Source organism: Aythya marila, assembly GCF_965140915.1.
Source record: "Aythya marila genome assembly, chromosome: 16".
NCBI classification, from domain to species: Eukaryota; Metazoa; Chordata; class Aves; order Anseriformes; family Anatidae; genus Aythya; species Aythya marila.
The window spans coordinates 14,475,545-14,495,112 of NC_139057.1; the positions used below are offsets into that span (position 1 = coordinate 14,475,545).

The 19,568-nt window shown below is 51.6% G+C and overlaps 1 protein-coding gene across 3 annotated transcripts in view; it reads right to left on the minus strand.

The window, feature by feature from the left end:
- Nucleotides 1–19,568, minus strand: part of HNF4A (hepatocyte nuclear factor 4 alpha) — a 34,930-nt gene that overhangs the window by 2,854 nt on the left and 12,508 nt on the right. The window contains exons 1-9 of one of the 3 annotated variants that reach the window (XM_082773196.1): nt 16,336–16,782; nt 12,334–12,508; nt 10,415–10,509; nt 8,017–8,123; nt 5,696–5,851; nt 2,363–2,450; nt 1,726–1,881; nt 1,199–1,435; nt 394–516 (exon numbers count right to left, since the gene is read on the minus strand). In XM_082773196.1, coding sequence (XP_082629322.1) covers nt 394–516; nt 1,199–1,435; nt 1,726–1,881; nt 2,363–2,450; nt 5,696–5,851; nt 8,017–8,123; nt 10,415–10,509; nt 12,334–12,508; nt 16,336–16,456 — 1,258 coding nt within the window. In that variant the 5' untranslated portion in view covers nt 16,457–16,782. Of the gene's footprint in view, nt 1–393; nt 517–1,198; nt 1,436–1,725; nt 1,882–2,362; nt 2,451–5,695; nt 5,852–8,016; nt 8,124–10,414; nt 10,510–12,333; nt 12,512–16,335; nt 16,783–19,568 lie in introns of those variants that run through there. The other 2 variants (XM_082773195.1, XM_082773197.1) reach the window with 2 other exon arrangements.

The window sequence follows — 19,568 nt, forward strand, 5'->3', positions numbered from 1 at the left end:
GATCGTTTCAGCCCAAATTCCCATGTGGTAACCTTTTGTGTTGGATCAGATTCTTCTGTTTTTGCACAGGGTGAAGTGAGGTGTGTTTGGACCATTCAAGGTAAGGGGAGCCTTTCCACTGCTCTCAGTAAGCACTGGGTGGGATCATCCATCTCTAAATTTAAGGGCTATGCAAAAATTACAGTCTGCCAGGGAGTATCTTGTTGAATCAGTCCATCCTGCTCTGATCTAATCCACTTCTCTGTTTGTCTTTCCCTCCTTTCTGCATTCTCTCACAGACTTTGATCAGAGACTGTCTTGCACTGAAATGTCCTTACAAGGTAGAAACTACCTCCACACATTGGAAAGCTCTCAGTTTTTCCCGGGGGCTCCCCTCCCTCTGGCAATACTCACACATCTGCCCATTGTGCATCTGAGGAGGCATTGTGTTGGCCACAATGACGTTTGTTCCCAGGTTCTCCTGGATCAGATGAGGGTGCAGGGGGTGGTGAGCATGCGGCGTTTCACTTGATGAACCTACAAACGTGCATATCATATTAGGTGCCACTACAGCAGAAAGAGACATCTCAGATGGGCAAAAAAACACTGCACCAAAATGCCCAGGCCTCCCCAGTTGTGCACGATCAGCTTGTACCTATCCCATATTTCTCCACAGATGCCTTGGGCTCAGTAACCCTGCCTGCATTTACTTTTATGTAGGGTTACATCCCTCTTCTCTTGAGACACATTTCTATGGTGAAAAATAGCACAGTGACTTCTCCCTCTCTCTCTCTCTTTTTTTTTTTTTTTTTTTTTTTTTTCCCATTGGATGCTTCCAGTAGAAAATATGGGATGCACTTTCAAGCTGGTCTTTCAGACCCTTTAGATTAGACAACTCCCTCCTGACAGAGGAGGATCAGTGAAACAGCTGGCTCGTAGGAGTCTGGGGGTTGCATTGTGACACTTGTCTACATGCAGAGGGCTGGGGATTCCTCTCTGTAAGTAGCTGCAGAGGTAAAGCATCTCTTTAGGTGATTAGAATATAAATACTCTTTGTTATAACTGCAAATGACAGGAGGAGATGGTTTCATGCGAGTCAAGGGCTGACCTGCAGACAGGCTGGATCTCCACCTTTTTCAGATGGGGAACGGTGGCTGTGAGGGTTCCCAAAGGATCAGGAAGAACTGGGAGGCCTCTTGCAGGACCCTCAAACACTCACCTCCCAGCAGCATCTCCTGCAGCAGGTTGTCGATCTTAGCCATGCCGAAGAGCTTAACAAACTGGATCTGCTCTATCATCTGCCAGGTGATGCTCTGCAGCACGGGCAGCAGCAGCAGCAGCTCCCCGAAGCGGCCCCGTGAGTCGTACTGCCTGTCATTGATGTAGTCCTCCAGGCTGACCTGCACCTGGTACCGCATCCGCTTGATCTTGGAGGGGTCACTCAGTCCTTTGGCATCTGAAACAACCCACAGAGCAAACTATCCAGGCTGCTTCCCTAGGAACTGTCCTTCAGTAATAACATGAATTCCGGGCAAAGGCTGAGGTGAGCTGTCTCTGATTCTCTACTGTCTGTGGCAGTGGACATTTTTCTTCTTCTTAGTCTGACTTCACCCCTCCCTCTATGAACAGCTTGACCCCAGGAGGAGACCAGGCGGCACTTCCACAGCTCACAACTAATATTAGTTGGCATAACAGCGACTAGTTCCCTTTGACAATGAGCCTTGCCTGCTGCAAGACAGAGCATACCTGGGTCAAAGAAGATGATGGCTTTCAAGCAGGCGTATTCGTTATCATCTATCTGCAGCTCCTGGAAGGGGAGGACCAGCTCGTCCAGGATGCGGATGGCCACGCGGCTGACCTCCACCAGCTCGGGGCAGTTCCGTGGGATGATATGGTCGTTTCCTTTGGACAAGCAGCACAGAGACCATCACCCCGTCATTGACCAAAAATTCATAAGGGTGACAAGGAGTTCAAAACCCAGACAACTAATGTTGAGATGGAAGCCTTAAAAAGTTCCTGTTTCTGCCTAGTATGGCCCACCAGAAATGCTGATCTTTTCTGCCAGAGCAGCTCCTCCCCACTCAGGAGTCACTCAAGCAAGGAGAAGCTGATTGAGGAGCAAGAGCTTCTTCTCAATCACACCACAGCCTGCTTACACTAAACCTGATGGGGATGTTTATTGTCAACTACCTTTGCCACACCAACATGTCATGGTCCAGATGTGAATATGTGTCAGGCCTGGCTGCACACAAAGGGTTCCTTAAAAGCTCAAGCCACCACCCTGCAAAAAGGGTGCCTGCAAACACTGAACCACGCTCTCCTTTATCCCAGCAGGGAAGCTTAGCAGGAACAGAGCAGCAGGGAGCAGAAGCGCACTCTTTACCTAGCAGCAAGACATCCTTGAACACCATGGACCTCTTGGCAACTCCCAGTAACAGATGTTCGCCTGCATGTGCTCGCAGCAGTGCCACCTGCAAGGGTAGGGACAAGTTACTTGGGTGGTGCACAGACAGACACACACGGCTGTGATTTCATGTAAGCAGCAGAGGAAGCTGAGAATCTGTGTTACACTCAGGCTAGATGTATGGGAGGGGGAAGCAAGGGAGTGCTTGGGAAAGTGAGGTTCCATCTTAGGAAGAGACTGGGTGAAACCATGATGACTGAGGAGGAAGGCAGTGGGGAGAGACTGCAGAGCAGCCTGGTCACGGGGTGGGATGGGGCTGCAGGGCCCTACCAGGGCAGCACGGGGGGATTCCTGTAACCCAGCCCACGTGCATCGTGCCCCTCGCTGAAAGCTCCCTGCTGCACTCAGTGACCCGGGATCAGAGGCCCAGGAATGAGCCTGAGGTGCCTGTGTGAGGGGAGATGAGGCTTTAGCTGTCTCTCACAGGACCAAGGAGGAGGGCTGCCGTGTCTCTGGGCAGTGCCCACAGGGACTCACGTCCACTGGCTGGGGGGTCGCTCTCTGGTCATTTGTTCCCTCCATAGCAGTGGGCATTTGGGCCAGGGAAGCCAAAGGGATGTTTTTCTGCCTTGGCGTTAATGATTGAAGTGTTTCATTTTACACCCTCCATTGGCTCCCGAGAATGTTCTGAATCTTTTGCCCTCCTTCGGTTAAAAATTTCAGAGATTTAGGCAGAAACAGAAGTTAACAATTGGACAGCCTGACATGGAGGCTCCTTAATATCCAGCCAGGAAACTCTGCTGAAGAAAACAATCATTAAACATTAAAGGAGAGATTCTGAAAAGTTTGTCCTGATGGGAATGGTCCCCTTTTCCAGTGGGTTATCTCTCAGCATCTGACAAAGCCAAGCAAAGTCCTACCCTACCAGAAATGTCAGGGAAGTGTGTCACCTGTGGAAGAAAGCGCTGGTTAAAAAAGATGCTGATGTCTGAGAGATGTTTTTTGGTGTTTTTTTTTTTTTTTTTTTTTTTTTTTTTCTTCCTGGGGGTGTAAAAGGGTTATGCAAAATAAACAGAGTGGAGGTCCTTGCAAAAAGAGTATGCACACATGATGCTGGGGAACCTTTATCTGTATGCCCAAATCTAGCCTCTCTCTATCGCTATCCAAACATGGGTGGGTGTACTAGCTGAGCTGCTCGTAATTAGTGGAGCTGCACAAAGCTGAGCTTTCCTATCTGCCGAAAATTTGAGAAGGTTGGAAAGACTGCAAGTCCCAATGGGGAACAAACCCCTCATGGAAATTTTCTGCCTAATCCAAATTCAAAAGCTCAGGTTGGAAACACCATTTTTGTATCCATACAATGTACTTTAAAGTTAAACTAAATTACTTCAGCAAAGCAAAAACATCTTAACTGTTCTTTGTTCTTGCAGTGATCACCCTGAGATACATCACTCCCTTGTCAACTAGGATAAATATAAAAGTTGTAACACCGCAAAGTAGAACTTTAACTTTGAAGTGGAATGGCTTTGCCCCACCAAACCCAGTACTCTGACATTTTGGTGCAGAGGAAAAATGAGTTGGGTGTGACCTTTCCTATAAATATGCTGGCTGAGATGATTCATTCTGAGGCAGCATTTTAATGGCAGTGTCACAGCGTTTCCCAACATTACATGTTCCCACCGGACATGTCTTGACCAGCTCTCATGCCCCTTGGGCATTTGGCTCGCATGTATTTTTGTTCATTCCTGCTCCTTGGCATGTCTGTCCTCCTTCCTGCACTCCCCTGAGTATCTGCTGTCTCTGTTCTCACACTCCGTCCCTCGAAAGCACGGATGTCATTAACTGATTAGGTTTAATGCAACACAGGCTTTCCTTTCAAGCCCTTTGGGACAGATTGGGAACTGCTCGTCACGGGGGAGCTGCTCATGGAAGTCATAACAGAGCTCTTTCTGTGGCATGTTCCGCGCGTGGCCTTTCCCCTCTGGGAAGGCAGTGTTCAGACAGTCTCTTCTTTAGGTTTTGTTTTCATCTTCTGAAAAGTTTGACAGCCCCACAATTGTAAAATGAGCTCAGGTAGAAATTGCTGTAGTTTGCAGTTGTTAACCGGGTTTACTGCCTCTGTTCCAAATGGCAGAAGGGGTTATGCCGAGCTGCCCCAAGCCTCCCCTGGGCTGCAGCCTGTTTGCTGTGTAAATGTCATTTGCTGTTGGACTCCATTTTGTTTTTCATAATTTTTCAGTTGTATTTGCCTTAGGAGTTTAGCAGATTATCATTTTAAACAATTTAACACTTTCACACAGTGTTAAAAAATAATGGAATTAACTGTGCTTTGAAAGATCGTTAGATTCCCTGGAGCTATGGGCTGCTAATTTTTTACTGAAGCTCTCAGCTTTAGCACTTAGGGGGTTTTGATCAGCTGGATACGCCCTGGAACTGGGCTGGAAACTAATCCTAGCTGAAGAGGACCCAGGCTAGTTTTGTGGCTGAACAGTGGCTGGATTGGAAATGCCTTCCTACATGTAAGAGGAGCTGTGCTGGCCGCTGCCAGAAGCGTCCCTTCCCACTGGAGCTTCCCCACCATCCTCACATACTGTTTGAGCCAGGACGCACATCGTGTCCTGTGACATCTGGTCTGATATTTAGACTTAGCTGAAGATAGCTCTTTGTGTCTCTGATGCAGCATGAGATGTTGCAGTACAGTTTTACAGAGGAATTCAAACGCATGGTGCCTATCTTGGTTAGGAAATCCATAAATATTTTTTTAGTTATTTGTGTTAAATGTAAATATATTCCTGCTTTTTAACTCTGAAGAGAGATTTTCTTATTGCCTTGGGAGCAAAATAGTGTTTAGTTTCAATAACTTCACTCTAGGAGAATGAATACCAGCATATCCCCAGGCAAGAAACAGAAACACAGACAGACAGCTAGACAGCTAAATTTGTTTGGTCTTGAGCAGGCTTTAGGTGAGAATTCCTGCTAATTCCAATTACCCTGAGCATTTGTACAGCACTTCAGGTTTTCAAAGTGCTGCACAAACTATAATCAATCCATGATCGACTGATAGATCCATACAAAATGCTCGCCTGATTGTGTGCCTAATTTCAGCTCGCTGTTATCACACCTGTGCTCGTGGGCTGATCAGTTGCACATGCAAATACCCTGCGTTGCCATTGTGTGTACGGGCTCCCCATCAGCTGCAGCAGCCCGATAAGGGAGTGAACAATGCGCATTTTCTTTGAAGGTCTCGGCTCTCGTTCGGCTCCCAGCCGCCTTGGTCGGGGCAGAGTGAGGCGGGTGGCCGCGGGCACTCACCTGGTCATCCAGGGGTAGCTCACAGAAGGCGGGGATGTACTTGGCCCACTCCACCAGCACCAGCAGCTGCTGCTTCATGGACTCGCAGACGTCAGCGATGTTGGCAATCTTCTTCCCTCGGATGTCTCCGTTCATCACAGGAACCGGGGATGATATCTGGAAGGAAAGAAAGGAGCCTTCAGCTTTCAATGCTGCAGAGGGAATGCAGACAGGAAAATCCCAGGCCTGGGAGGCTCAGGGTTGTGTGCTGATGAAGACTCCAAGCAGAGTTTTATCTGCTGCACATCCAGCCTCCAGAATATGCAGCCCAGTTCATTTCAAAATGAGGTCAAATCGGTTATCTGTGAATAAGAAATGTTGCAAAGCTGAGACTGTGGATCACCTTGGTGAACTGTCAGGCCTTGAATAGTTCAAATTCAGTAGAATTACAGTATAAATGCTCCCAAAGCCAAGATCTTCCTCCAACTGAACAAATGTGCTCAGTCAAGATCCAAGAGGGAATGAAGGGGCTCATGTAGCAGTCAGCCTTTCCCTCTTGGTGTCCCTCTAACCTCCACACACACATTTAAGCCTTTTTTGCAAAACTGTACGTGTGCAAACATGCCCACAATGCAGGTCCCTTTTCTGCATGGAGAATTATTTGGGATTGCAGAGGCAAATGGAGCCATTTCATATGCAAAGGCCTGACAACTCTGCCAGTCCCTTCACCCTGAGAAAGAACATCTCCCCCAAACCAGGCACCCAACCTCCTGCCTGGTTCTCATGCATAGCTGCTCACCCAGCTCATCTGAAAACTTGCCCTTAGTCACTACTTTATCCTCATGCTTCTGTAAGCAATTAACTCAACCCCATCACTGCCCTCTGCCTGCCCTGTCCGCTCATGTACAACATCAGCTCTTCCTGTCCTGTTCCTGCCAGCATTTTCAGCTTGGACCCTGCCAGCCTCCCTAAGGAAATGGAGTTCAAATGCCATCTGCGTGGGTTTTTTTTTTGTTGTTCAGGTTGCATTACCTGGAAGCTCTCCAGCTCTCGAGCTACTATTGAATAAATAAGATTGTAAAAATCTCACCACCTATTACCCTAATCAGAATGCCCTGGAAGGCTTAGCAAATAAATAAAGACCTCTGAGTGAGTGACCCAAGATCTTGGAGAAAACAGCTCCTCAGCAGTATCTCGTTCTAATTACTAGGAACATAAAAGTTACCAATTAGTGTGCCGGAGCCTGCCTTGTTTAATGAGTCTGCCTGTGCTCTGCGGGAGAGCAACAGCTCCCTGGGATTTGTCAATGGCTGTAGTTTTATCAGCAGACCCCACTCAAGCCTTACATATCATGTCACTGCAGGACCCAGAAATGCCCTTCCCTTCTAGGTCTGGTGACTTGAGACCCCATTATCTCACCTCTCCAGGAGCAGCACCAATGTTATTTTTGGAGGGTAGATAAATACATTAGGACCTGTGCAGGACAAAGTGAGACATGGGTACACTGCTGCTGTCAAGGCTTGGCCCTTAGCCGTTCTGATATATCCCCTCTTTAAGGAGCAGGACCTTACAGCCTGAGCACGGAGCCCAGAGTGCGGCGTGTCCTGTCCTGGGGCATCTCCCTGGGCACTCTGAGGGCAACGTGAGCCTTGGAGCAAGGAAGAACACGGACCACCAACTGGAACCCATCTTTGTTTTCAGGAGGACAAGGAGTGCTGCTCTCCTCAGCTCCCACGAAGGATGGCTGCTCCTGCCTCCAGCCATGGCCTGTGAGCTCCTGTCCTGTGTCCTCCCACACAAAGCCCATTTGACAAACACTGTGTGCAGACTTTTAAACTGGAATCCTCTTTTCAGTGAATGCTCTAGGAAATCAGTTTTGGCAGTATGTTTGTGGCAATGAGGAACGTCAAGCAAGCACTGGAAAGAATATCTGCATAAAAAAGCATGAAACCGATTCCTTGTGAAACTGTGCAGGAAGCTAGAAACCAGGAGTTCCTAACGGGCATCGGGAAAGGGAAACTGCCTGTGCGAGGCCAGCCCCTCGGCTGGCACAGACTGCTGCAGCTCCTTGGATTGCAATAACTCTCCCGTTTTCTTCCAGCAGGCTCTCCAGCCTCCATGTGCCCCACATTGCCTATTATTACAGCACAGCTCCTGACCAAGGAGCATTAAGGGGAAAGTTTCAGGTAACAATGTCTTGAAAAACCGGCACTGAGTTGGCAGATAAGTTGCTTAGAAAATAGGCAGGGATCTGAAGACTCAGCTGTTAAATACTCACCAGGCCCTAGTGGTCAGATAGTGCCTGATGTTTCTGAATTTGCCAGGGAAGAAAGAAGAGGTACCTGCTGTGCCAGGACTTCTGCCTGCAGTAGGACATTGATGGAGGGCAAGCTGCTGTCTTCATAACTTGATCTCCGGGTGCTGATTCGGTCCCGTTCGTTTTGTACAGCTGCAAGAGAGCAATTTGGCATAGCTGCAGGTTATTCATGGAAATGCACAGCAAAAACTATCACAGTCTTTTGGCGTTCCCTCTCGCAGTGCTTTGGACTGCTTCCTGAGCTGCAATTTCCCAGCTTCCCTGCCTGGCAGGGCAGGGTGCAGCTGTCTCTGGTTTGTGACATGATGCCTGCGAGAGCTGACTACATTTAGTCATTCTGTGTTCACATTGCCTTTGTTAGGCTTTCCTGGGACTGGGGTGTTTCAGAGCTCAAGGACTTGGTTCGAAACCTGTGGGGTTCAAGGGGAAAGTTTCATTTCAGAGGACCTGGCTCTCAAGTTTTTGATTTCAAGATATAGGATCAGTGTCTTAGGGGAATCTCTGAGACTGTGGCCTTGCTCACACACAGAGCCCCCATACATGTGACATTGAGCAGCTGAGTACCCGCAGGGCTATTTTGTCTGTCCACGCGACTTCTGTGAGCTGCATTTGGGAAGCTCCTGCACTGCGTAGGTGCAGTTTGCAAACCTCTCTCAGCTACGGTAAGGAAGAAAATGCAGACCAGCTCCTGTGTTTCTATCCAGAGCAACAGAGTGCTCTCACACCTTAATACAAAGTGAGTCCCAGGACAGGTGTCCCCCCGGCACGCCTCCCTGCTTGGTCTGCTCTTGAGCAGGGCCTGAGCTCCAAATCCGAGAGGCAGCAGCAGCCGGAGCAGCAGCAGGAATGCTGAGGAGGAGATTTTGCCTCTCTGTCTGCTCCGAGGCCGTGGGCTGGCCATAACTCACCACAGCCAAGCCAGTCACCCAAAGCCATCTGCTCAAATAAGGTATTGATCGATGGCAGGGGAAACAGAACAGTCTCTGCCTTAGGCTGTTGGCTGCCTGGATTGATACGTTCTCAATGTATAAATCCGCCTGATAAAAAGCAATAATGAGGCTGGGCCAGAAGCAAAGCCCTGCAGTCAGCGGCTGTAAATAGGAGCTCTCAAGGTTATGCCGCTTGTTATCAGTAGCAGGCCCCCGAGTTCAGTCACGCCATGATGTTTTCCAAATGTTTGCTCAGTATTAGCTGGTCATGCACCTAATGTAACTTCTATTGAATATTAACAGACAGCAGCAGAGCTCTGGGCACGGGATGAGCGGGCTCTGCGGGGAGAGGAGGATTCCTATGTTCTTCAGGAAAAGTCAGGCCCGGTTCCTTGCAACACCTCATCCGCTTTAATGGGGGAGAAATGCTCCTGCTCAGAGAACTTCCCACAGCCCCGTGTTCATGGGGCAGGGCCTTGGTGCCTCCACCAGCAGGGTCACCAGCGTGATCACCGGCAGCCCCAGGTGCCCTCACTGCTGTGAGGGCTTCTGAGAAGCGAGCAGGGCTGAGCAGGGGGTGAATCCTGCCCCGTCATGTCTGGGGCAGGGGACCCAGAAGGACTGCAGAGACAGAGATGCAGGCAGGTCTGTGGGGTGCTCCCAGGCCATGCAGGCAGGTGGATGGATGTCTTTACTCATTTCGAGTAGAGGCATAGTTGAAATGCTCCACCTTGCTCTGGGTCCTTCCTGCCATGGCTGATGTATCAGGTAAAACTCAGCTGTCTACTGAGGGCCAACAAGAACCTACAGGCACATGAGGAAACAAAAGGGCAAAATGATAGCGGGACCCTTTGCTGGAGGCACCTGTCCTGCTGTGGATCTGATGGTGACCGTGGGCACTAGCACTGACAGCAATGTTCCCAAAGTGTTTCTGAATTGTCCAGGCCTTCTCTGACGTTCCTGCATCTCACTGATATTAAGAAGTGTTCCCAGGTCGCTCAGATGTGGGAGCAGAGGTGATGTGTGTGTCAGTGTGAGAGTGCACTAAAGAGCCACGGGTGCAATTTGTATGTACAAGCATGGGAAGTTCTGGGACACAGGCATGGCCCTGGCTCTGTCTTTGCTGACCCCTGAAAAGGGCCCCTGAAATTGAATTTAGGAGCACACAGGGTCCCTGCGCTTTGCTTGGAAGCTTAATTGCCTGTTGGGATGAGAGCTGCTTGCAAAGCCCCAGTACAGATGGCAGCAGGGCAGGCTGGGCACATGCAGGGCTTATGATGAGGGGCCAAAACTCGCCCTAACCCCCCAGTGATGGAGGCCTGGATCTGTGCAGAGGGGAGGACTATGGAAGGAAGATGGGACTAAGCTGGCTGAGCGAGCGTGCCCACGAACCGGCAGGGACTGGCCTTTGGCTGCAGGGGCTTCCTCAGACAGACAGACAGACAGACAGTGAACCTCCTGAGGGCAGCACGGGGAAGCCACGCTGTGACCCACCTTCTTTCTTCATTCCTGCTCGGAAGCACTTCTTAAGCCGGCAGTATCGGCACTGGTTCCTTTTGTCTTTGTCTACCACGCACTGCCTGTTAAACCTGGGAAGAAACAGGTGTGAGGAGCAGCAAGACCGAGCCTGTTACAGAAGTGAGGTGACAGGACAAGGCAGAGCCCCAGGCTCCACGATACACTTAGAGCAGATTTCCTGAGGCTCACCCTGAGAAAGGAGCCCCAATCCATGCTACTTTCATGCTTGCTTTAATCTGAACTGAGCACCTCGGCCCTCTGCTCTACCCCTGGCTGAGTAACAAGGACAGGCTAGATCTGACAGTCACACATAGGAGCTCAGGCTGCTGCTTGTACATGCTGGCCACGAGGCAGAGATACTTGAGATGGAGCAACCACCCCAGGGAAGTTAAAAGTGTGAGCCAAGAGGGTCAGAGCTACCTTGGTAACCTTTATTATACGCTGGGATCCAGTTAGAAGGGAGGAAGAATGCGTTTATTATAAATTCAGAAAAAGGGTAGAAGTGAGTTTAGGTCCCTGCATCTCTCCAAGGCAGTGTGGGATCCAGGGAGGTTGCTCCTGACCTCCGGACAAGTTTGCTGGTCCACACACAGCTCTGCAGTCACCTCTGCTTCAGAGAGGAGGTGGCAAGCAACCAGATCTGGCCCTATACACTTGTATTACCACATTGATCACACATGGGTGCATACGCTGATCTCCCATGTGTGGTTCTTGTATGCAACACAAGCCAGGTAGCCATTTGCAGCAGGAATTTCACTTGCAAATATGCTCTAATTTGCTGCTGATTGATCGAGCTTGCAAAGCAAAGACAAAGGCAAACAGAACTGGGAAAGGGCTCCCAGCCACGCCGAGTTCTGTAGCTTTTGTTTCTGCTGTGCTTCTGGAAGCCCCAGGCTAAGATTTCCTCAAATGGTTGACTGAAAGCAGCCCTTTAAGCATTTTTGTAGCACTTCTGTAGGTCTAGTGTCAAAAGAGCGGGACACCCGGGCTTTTCTCACTGGAGCTGTGTGGAGGGGGCTCCCTGGGCAGCCAGGCTAAATAACCCTGGGTACAAGTGAAAATATGTTTCATGTGCACTGCTAAATCTGGGGCTTCTTTCCATCACCCAGATTTGAGAGTCCCGTTGCTGTTCACGCTGTTCAAGTGGCTGTCAGGACATCAGGAGTGAATCACTCAAAGGCCCTGAGGGAGTCGGACACCGAGCTGAGGGTTCCTCGATTTCCCTGACTCCAGGTCTTGGTCGCTCAGAGCAGCGAGCAGGCAAGTCGCAGCCACTGGTGGCATGGGAGAGCCGTGGGCCTCCTGCCAGCAGCACTGGGTGAAGTGTGTGAGGTGCACGAGCAGCACGCATGTCTCGTCCCGTCACGGGTTGCGCAGCCACTTGCATGCCACGTTCCCCAGCTTGTTGCCTCCTTAGGTGCTCAGGGAGCGCAGCAGGGAGATGGCAGACACACCTCCACCTCGTGATGGAGAAGGGGAAGGAGGCCACTGAAGTGCCCCCAGGGAGTGAAAGGGGTTTGTGCTGCACTCGGAGCGCAGGGCAGCAGTGTGCTCAGCCCCTGGAACGGGGCTTCCCCACCAGCACCACCTGGCTTTTTGGTCGCATCCGTAGTTGGCAACACCTGTTTGCAAAGAACATGTGCTTGGCCCCTAAAGTACGAGCTCGCAGGGTCTTCCCTCAGTAATCCCATGAGGGCCATGCCAGAGGGAGAGCTGTTGTGTGCCTCTGGCCCTGCCCAGCCAGAGGATGAGGTGAGGGAATATGGTGGAGGATGCAGGGAGGATGAAGAGGATGAAGGAGCGTGCTGCCATGCTCTGAGAGCTTTCCTGTACAGAGCTTTGCTTCTGGGGACTGTTTTGCCTCTGCCACACATCTCGTCCCCCTCTGTCCTTACCTGCAGGAGTACATGTGGTTCTTCCTGACGCTCCTCCTGAAGAACCCTTTGCAGCCATCACAGCTGGAAGCCCCGTAATGCTTCCCCGTGGCGCGGTCCCCGCAGATGGCACACAGCGCGCTCACCCCGATGCTGTTGGAGGTGTTGAGGTTGGCTGCTTCTGATGGAGATGTGTCTGCTTGGGGAAGGACACAGGGAGAAGAGGGTGAGACAGCCAGCCAACATCTATCTCCTAGCTCAGTCTGCAGCGAGAGGCCTGATTTTTGGAGGAACTGGTCAGAGATGTGCGTGAGGAGTGGAGGTGCCTCAAGTGTCCTAAGTCACTGCAGCCCCCTTGAATGTGTACAAGCTGCTGGTGTGCCACGGTGAGACAGCTCTTCCCAAAGGCCTGCCTCCAGCAGTGCCTTCAGACTGTACAGAAACCCAGCTGTCACAGAGCACAGCCCAAATTCCTGGGGGATTTGCAGATGCTTTGGGCCGCTGTGGCATGGCCAGAGGGTGAGCTGGTGCAGAGTTAAAGCTGAGGCCTTACAGCTCAGGATGAGCTGCTGGGTTATGAGCATGGTGTTTGTGTTATAGCCCTGAAAGAGCCCAAGTCAGCCCTGAGCAGACGCTGTTACAAAAATGAGGTGCTGTAGAGCCTCTGCCAGGCATGGAGCTGCAGTCTGCACAGCATGTCTGCAGCTGAATGAGGCCTTCAGAGCACAGCAGGCTCAGCTGGAAAACTCATGGGCAAATACTAGCCATGCAAGGAAGCATGGATCAAGCTAACCCAGCAAGAAAGGGTGACACTGTACACAGAGGAGGTGGTGTGCTGGGTATCTTCCAGTCTGGTAACACTCCTGCTGGGACAGACGGGCCTCACAGTCCTTAAAAGCTGTAAGGGGACTGGCATGTGCAGGGCTCTTTTGGGAGGGTGGGGAATTGCAGCAGTCTCTGTAGGAAAGGACACCTGAAAGGCTCAAAACCATACAAGCCCTACACTTAAACCCCTGCAGCAAGCCAAACAAATCTCAAGGCTGAAGGGATCAGCTCGTAATTCAGTTGATCTAATTGTCCCCTCCTGTGCACATTTTCTTGTATCAGCATGAGCACATTCCCCTGCCTCAGTGGAAATCCCATTTGCAAATGATACCCTGGATCTACAAAGCCACAGAAACCTGCTGAGACTTTAATACCTGAGTATATTGATCCCGACAGCCCCCATCAAATGACAGTCATGGAGATCAGCAGGACCAACAGAGGCTCTGACCAAGACAGCAGTGGTTTCTGCCAGAGGCACTGAAAGAACATCCTCAGGCACCACTCGTGTCCCTGCCTGCATCCCACAGCACAGAGGTGGGCATTGCACAACGAATGGGGCTCCCCAGAGGACGTTCACCCCCCATTTCTGGAGACCTGACAGTCAGATGCTGAGCGTGAGCCCTGATCTCCCCAGGTGTGTGGGTAACAGCTCTGCACTCCTGATCCCCCTCTTGCCTTCTCCCTCACCATGCTCCTCCTGGATTTGGCAGGGACACAGTTAATGCCTGCCCAGGGAGAGCCACAGCGGCTTCTACTTGGCACCCACCAGAAAGGGGCCGCAGGGCAGCTGGGGGCTATAAAAAGGCTGGTCCCAGAGCAGCTGCCTTTACTAGCTGGAGCCTGTGTGCTGGGGGAAGGCTAAGGTAATGCTTCTGGGACTTTAATATTAGCTTTTATTTAGTATGGGGATGTGCACAGCATCCTCATGCCATCCCTTGGTTCAGATGGGTGGGCACAAGTAGCTTGGAGTGGATGCCATGACCCTGGCAGTGGGCTCACACAGGGCGTCTCGAGCCAGCCCTCCCCTGGCTCTGGCAGCAGTTTTCGTTTCCCTGCTTGCTTTCTGGTTCCTTGTGTCCCTCCTATGTTGCTTTCCTGAGTCACAGTTTGCTCCCTCTCTGAGCCTGGCACACCCGGCTGTACCTCGGGGCTGGAGGAGCTGTGTTCCTGGACGTGCTGCCCTGCCTGCTCGGGAAGCTCCTTCCCCTGCTCCCAAACCCCTGAGCCCCTTCCTCTGGGCCCATGTGTCCCTTGCCTCCGAAAACCTTCCTCTGAATGCACCCTGAGGGCTCAGCTGCCTCAGTGTTGTTCCAGAAAGTTAGATTTTCAGTTTGTTTTCAGTTTGCTTTCTATGTTTAAACATGGAGCTTGCAACCGAGAGGATAAAAGAGCCAATGCATCCATAATCACAATGCTTGTCTATCAGTGAAAGCCCAGATACATCCCTCCTAGTGGTGTATCGTGCTCTAAACAGAGGAATATATAACAGGAGAAACTGGCACCGTTATTGGAGAAATCTTTGTCTGATAGGAACTGGTTCTGTTTTTGGTGAGCTAATGGTAAGTTTCCTATCGAGTTTATTTTTATGGTGCCAGAAATATGGGCTCCTGGCTGTTGAAGGGAGTTTAATGGACATAGGTTTGGAGTTAAAGTAAATGGAGGAAGAAAAAAACAACAACACAGTTTGTGACCTCACAGCTATGTTAGGATGACAGGACCCCCTCAGGTTCCCCAAGCCAGCCCAAAGACAGGATGCATTTGCAGTGGGACAGTGGCAAACTTCTCGGAGCTGAGTGGCCACCCCAGGCTGGAGCTGGGGAGCCCCACAGGGCACCAGCCGAGCTCTCTGGCACTCCATGGGCAATTGCCCTGGGGTGAGACCAGCCCCTCACCAGGACCTAGGCACATGAGGAGAGGGGTCAGTGCCTTATAGTGCAGCTGACTCATCTGCCTCTAGGGCACATTTTGTGCTGCCCCTGAGCTAGTTGTATGAAATTCCTGCGTCCCTCTGTCCCATGGAGCCCCGCTCGCAGCCCCATGCAGGGTGAGCTTTTCTGGTTTCCCCACACAGAAACCTCTGTGTGCTGTCTGGGAAAGGAGCACAGGAGCAAAGCCTGGGCTTGTCCTCAAGGGTCCCACTGGGTGCCGGCAGAGCCCAAGGGGGCTGCTTTTGGCCCTGAGCTCCCTAGGTGGTTAGGGTCAGCCCTGGGCACAGAGGGCAGGGGGAGGCGGTTGCCAATTTTGGCACCACGATGCCATATCTGCGGGGAGGGAGCTGCAGCTGGGGAAAGAGCTGTGCTGCTGGCATGGTCCTGCCAGCACAGGGGTGCCCAAGCAGCCCCGGTGACACGGTGAGCAAGAGGAAGGGGCTCAGGGAGTCATTTTCTGCAGTGTTACTTGTTTAGTCATTAACGTGTATTTAGAGAGATGTTAGTGGGACTTGGAGAGGAGTCTCCTCTTATTGCCGAGTGTTAATTAACAGTACACCTTGGTCCCCAAATGGGTGGGCCAGTATTGCAAATCCTGGTGGGTTACGTGTGATTCCACCCTCCTGAAGGGATGGGAGCTCTCAACAACCCCTGCCAGCTCCACTTGCTCCCCTCCCAACCAGGCTGAGCCCCCAGGGACCGCACTCCCACCCAGCACTGCACAGGTGAAGGGCTGTGGCCTCAGGGTGGCTCCTGGGGCAGTGCTTGAATCACCTTTTAAAGCAATTTCACCCTTACCAGGCACTAAGAAGCTTTCTGGGCTGGGGAAAACCTAGCTACAGCCACTCCTGGGATAGGACTGGCTTTCCGCTCGAGTCACGGGCTCGGTGGAGTTTCTGGTGAGTGTTGGGCAGCATTTCAGTTTGCAGCTTTGGAGGGTTTTTTTGTTTGTTTTTGTTTGTTTTCTTTCGGAGGCTGTGGGCACTGAGACCCACCTGTCCTCAGCTCAGGCCCTGGGCTGTGGCTCAATGCCCGGTGTGGACCGCTAATCCCACCGCACTCTTGGTACGCGCCCATCCCCGGGGTGTCCGGGCACCATCCCTCCCATGCCCGGCACTGCTCCACCACCTCCATTTCTCTCCAGGTAAAGCAAGAAGCCCCCACAAGCCACTCAGCAGAGCCCCGTGGTGCCCCCAGCCCTCCCCAGGAGCGATTCGGCGACCACCTCGGGGCCTCGTCCCTCAGGAGAAGCGTCAGCGTGGGGACTTACCATTGCCCATAGCCAGCACCTGCATGTTCTCAAACTCCAGAGTGGTGTACGCCGGGTCCAATGCTGCGCTATAATCTGCCATCTCCATGTCTATCAGGGCTTTGGAAAGGCGCATTATCATCGGCAAACACGGGCCAGATTGTACTGATTCCCTTGTCCGAGGCTATTGGCCCTTATGCCTCTCTCTGCCTTCGCTGCGTCCCCTATCTGTTGTCTTTTATTTCAGATATTTCTCTGAAAGGATTTGCTGAGCCTCAAGGCCTATACTCCCCAGAGGGGTGGAGGCAGGAGGCAGGGGGTTAATCTTTAATCACCCACTGCTGAAGGCTGCTAGGCTGTGTGTGTGGTTTTTTTTTTTTTTTGGTGGAGCAGCAGTGATTCTTGTTGACTGTTTATTATTGAATCTCGAGGTGCTGTGCTCATTTCAGCCCCAGGCACACGCGGGACCGCGGGAGAAGGCGCTCGCCACCCAGGAAACACCTTCCTGGGGCTATTGACCTTGATGCCGAGCTGCTGCTGTTGGTCTTAATTGTACCTGGGGTGGAAAACTTGGAAAAAACCCTGCCTAGAGAACAAGGCTGCTCTTCACTTCTGTCATCGCCTTCCCCTCTCCACCGTTCATTGCCTTCGCCCCCCGATTTCCCCTTCTGGCTCCCTCCCCCCCACAGCTCTTCCTTTTTTCTCCCTTTCCTCCCTGGGAAGGTCAGCGCCCGCATTGCAATTTACACGTTGCTATGCAAAGTAACAGCGTAGGGCTCGCTTTACTTCCCTATAAACCCGGTTTTACAGGGGCTGAGTGCCCTATAAACAGGTCCCACTCTGCAGCCGTGACCAAACAACCTTTGGGGTGAGGGTTTGCCGAGTGCCAGGCACGCAAGCAGAGCGGCGAGTGAGGGGCTGAGCCAGGCTGGGGCAGGCTCGGGCACCGGGGGTACGGCCGGGCCTGCTCCTGTCCCCTTCCTCCTGGTGCTAGAGCCACCCGCTGTCAGACACACCCCAGCCCCGCTTTGACTGACACGTCTTAAAAGTTTCATTGGGCGTTTTACAGCATAGTAGGGCTTTGCTCTGCAGTGTGGAGTTGCCTTCTGGGGATTCAACCTGTGCTGCCTTACAGGCCTCCAGCCTGCGGCATGGCCGACACCTTGGGGCAGACCCCAGGGGCACACAAGCAGCCAAGCTCTTGCTCTCTGGCCCAGAGCTGACCCAGGGCATGTCAGCCCTCTGCAGGACTGACAAGTTCCAGTGTAATGTGCACCACCTAAAAGCGTGAGAAGCGTGAGATCAGTGAGCGGGTATTTAATTGATCACTGAATGGCGTCAGCTGGATTGCTCAGGAGAACAAGCAACTGATGATTCAGTATCAGCTTGCTCTGCATTGAAAACATCCCGGATTTCACAATCGGCTGTGTCCACGCTGCCAACGTGGGCTTCAAATATGTTTGTGTTTGTGCCTCTGGGTGCACCAATGCAGCCCTGGCTCCCTGGGCCATCCTCACTGTGGTGGCTAAATTAGGATGTAGGTAGCGCTTCCAGATAGCACCTTTACCTTTGGGCTACAGATCTGCAGGAGCAAAGCGGGGAACAGGGGAAAGCCCCTGATTTCCTACTTGGGACTAACAATAAATTATCCTTTTCTTCAGGGGAAACAGTCCTCTGCTCTGTGTTCTCAGGAGACAAGCTGGACCCTCTCTGCACTCACGTGGCTGGTTGTACTTTCCTTCAGCAGGAATAGTCCTGGGCTAAAAATGAATTTAATGATGTGCACCAGGGTGTATCTGGTAAGGTAGAGTGTAGCCCTGCTGTGGCCTCATTTCAGGGCCCTCCGTCCCAGTCCTGCTCAGGCCACAGTGATCCCTTTGATTAGATAAATGCTACAGACACTAGGTCAAATATGTGCAGGATTTGCCACAGTGTCTAGTAAAATATCATAAAAGCATGGTCTGTTTTGCTCTGTTCAGCAAAACAAGCCTTTTGCTTAAGTAGCCTGCTGACAAAATAAGGCTGCAAAGGCCGTTTGCTCCTAGGGCAGGAAGGATTAAGAGGGCCGGGAATAGAAGATGGGGAGGCAGTGTGTGTGTGAGAGAGGCAGATAAGGAGCGGGGAAGTTTGGAGAGCATTAGGTGGCTCACGAGGCAGGGAGCTGTCAATGGGACGTGGAGCTTTCCGTCCCCAGGCTTGTGTTGACTGTTGTTTTCTCATTACCGGTGTCCTCTGCCTGGTGCACCCTCACAAAGCTCGTCTTAGCACAGAGGTGAAGGACCAGTCCATCAAGGACACGGCGCACTTCCTTTGCCCCCAAGATGGGCTCACAGCATGGGGACGAGCCCCCAGCTGGAAATGTGTCTGCTGCACGAGGCTGGTGTCCCCTGGGGACAGGCTGCCTGGGGGGTCCTTGTCTCTGTCCCACATCTCTGCATGGCGGCTTAGGACCACGATGGCCTGTGGCTGTTTTAGAATGGATATGTGCTGACTTGAAGCTGGTTTGGAGGCTGATTTGAACACTTCTGCCTTACAGAAGGTGTTTAGTTTTTTTCTGTTTGAGGCAGAGACAACTCTAAGCTGGCAATCAATGGGGGACAGCCTGCTTGTCCTCGCTGGGCTGCCAGGATGTAAACCCAGGGGAAGGCAGGGTGTGCTCCAGGGGCACAAGCACGGCTGGAAGAGTACCCAGACCTGGTATGTCCCATAGGAAGGAAAGGGCATTTTGGAAGGGCTTTAGCAATGCAATACAGGCACAGAGGGACCCCGTACTGCATCCCAAGCAGAGCCCTGGTAAAGCAAAGGCTGTTCCAAGCCAGGTGCTCAGGGGAATTTCAGCTTTCAGGCCATCTCCTTCTCCTTTTTCTGTCCCCTCCACCCATGCCAGAAGATGGCTGCAAAGGAAACTTTTACAGCTTCAGGCCATGGAGCCTTCTGCACTAAGTAATTATTTAATTTTTATCGGTTGAACAATAAATCCTTCAGCCTTTTTCCACTCTAGCACCTCATGACACTAATTCTGCCTTATCTGTGTATCTTTGGCAAATTAATCCAAAGCAGAAGGGGATTCCCTGAAAATAAGATCTATGCCTTTCAGCAAAGGAGGATGGGGAATAGACTCTGTAATGGAGCATTTATGGGAAGGATACCATCAGCTTCCACACTTGCTAGCTCTTTATGTCAAGTGGGTGAGCGGGCTCCTCCTGCCCTTCTTGAACAGTGTTGTAGGATCAAGAGACAATTCAAGCTGACAG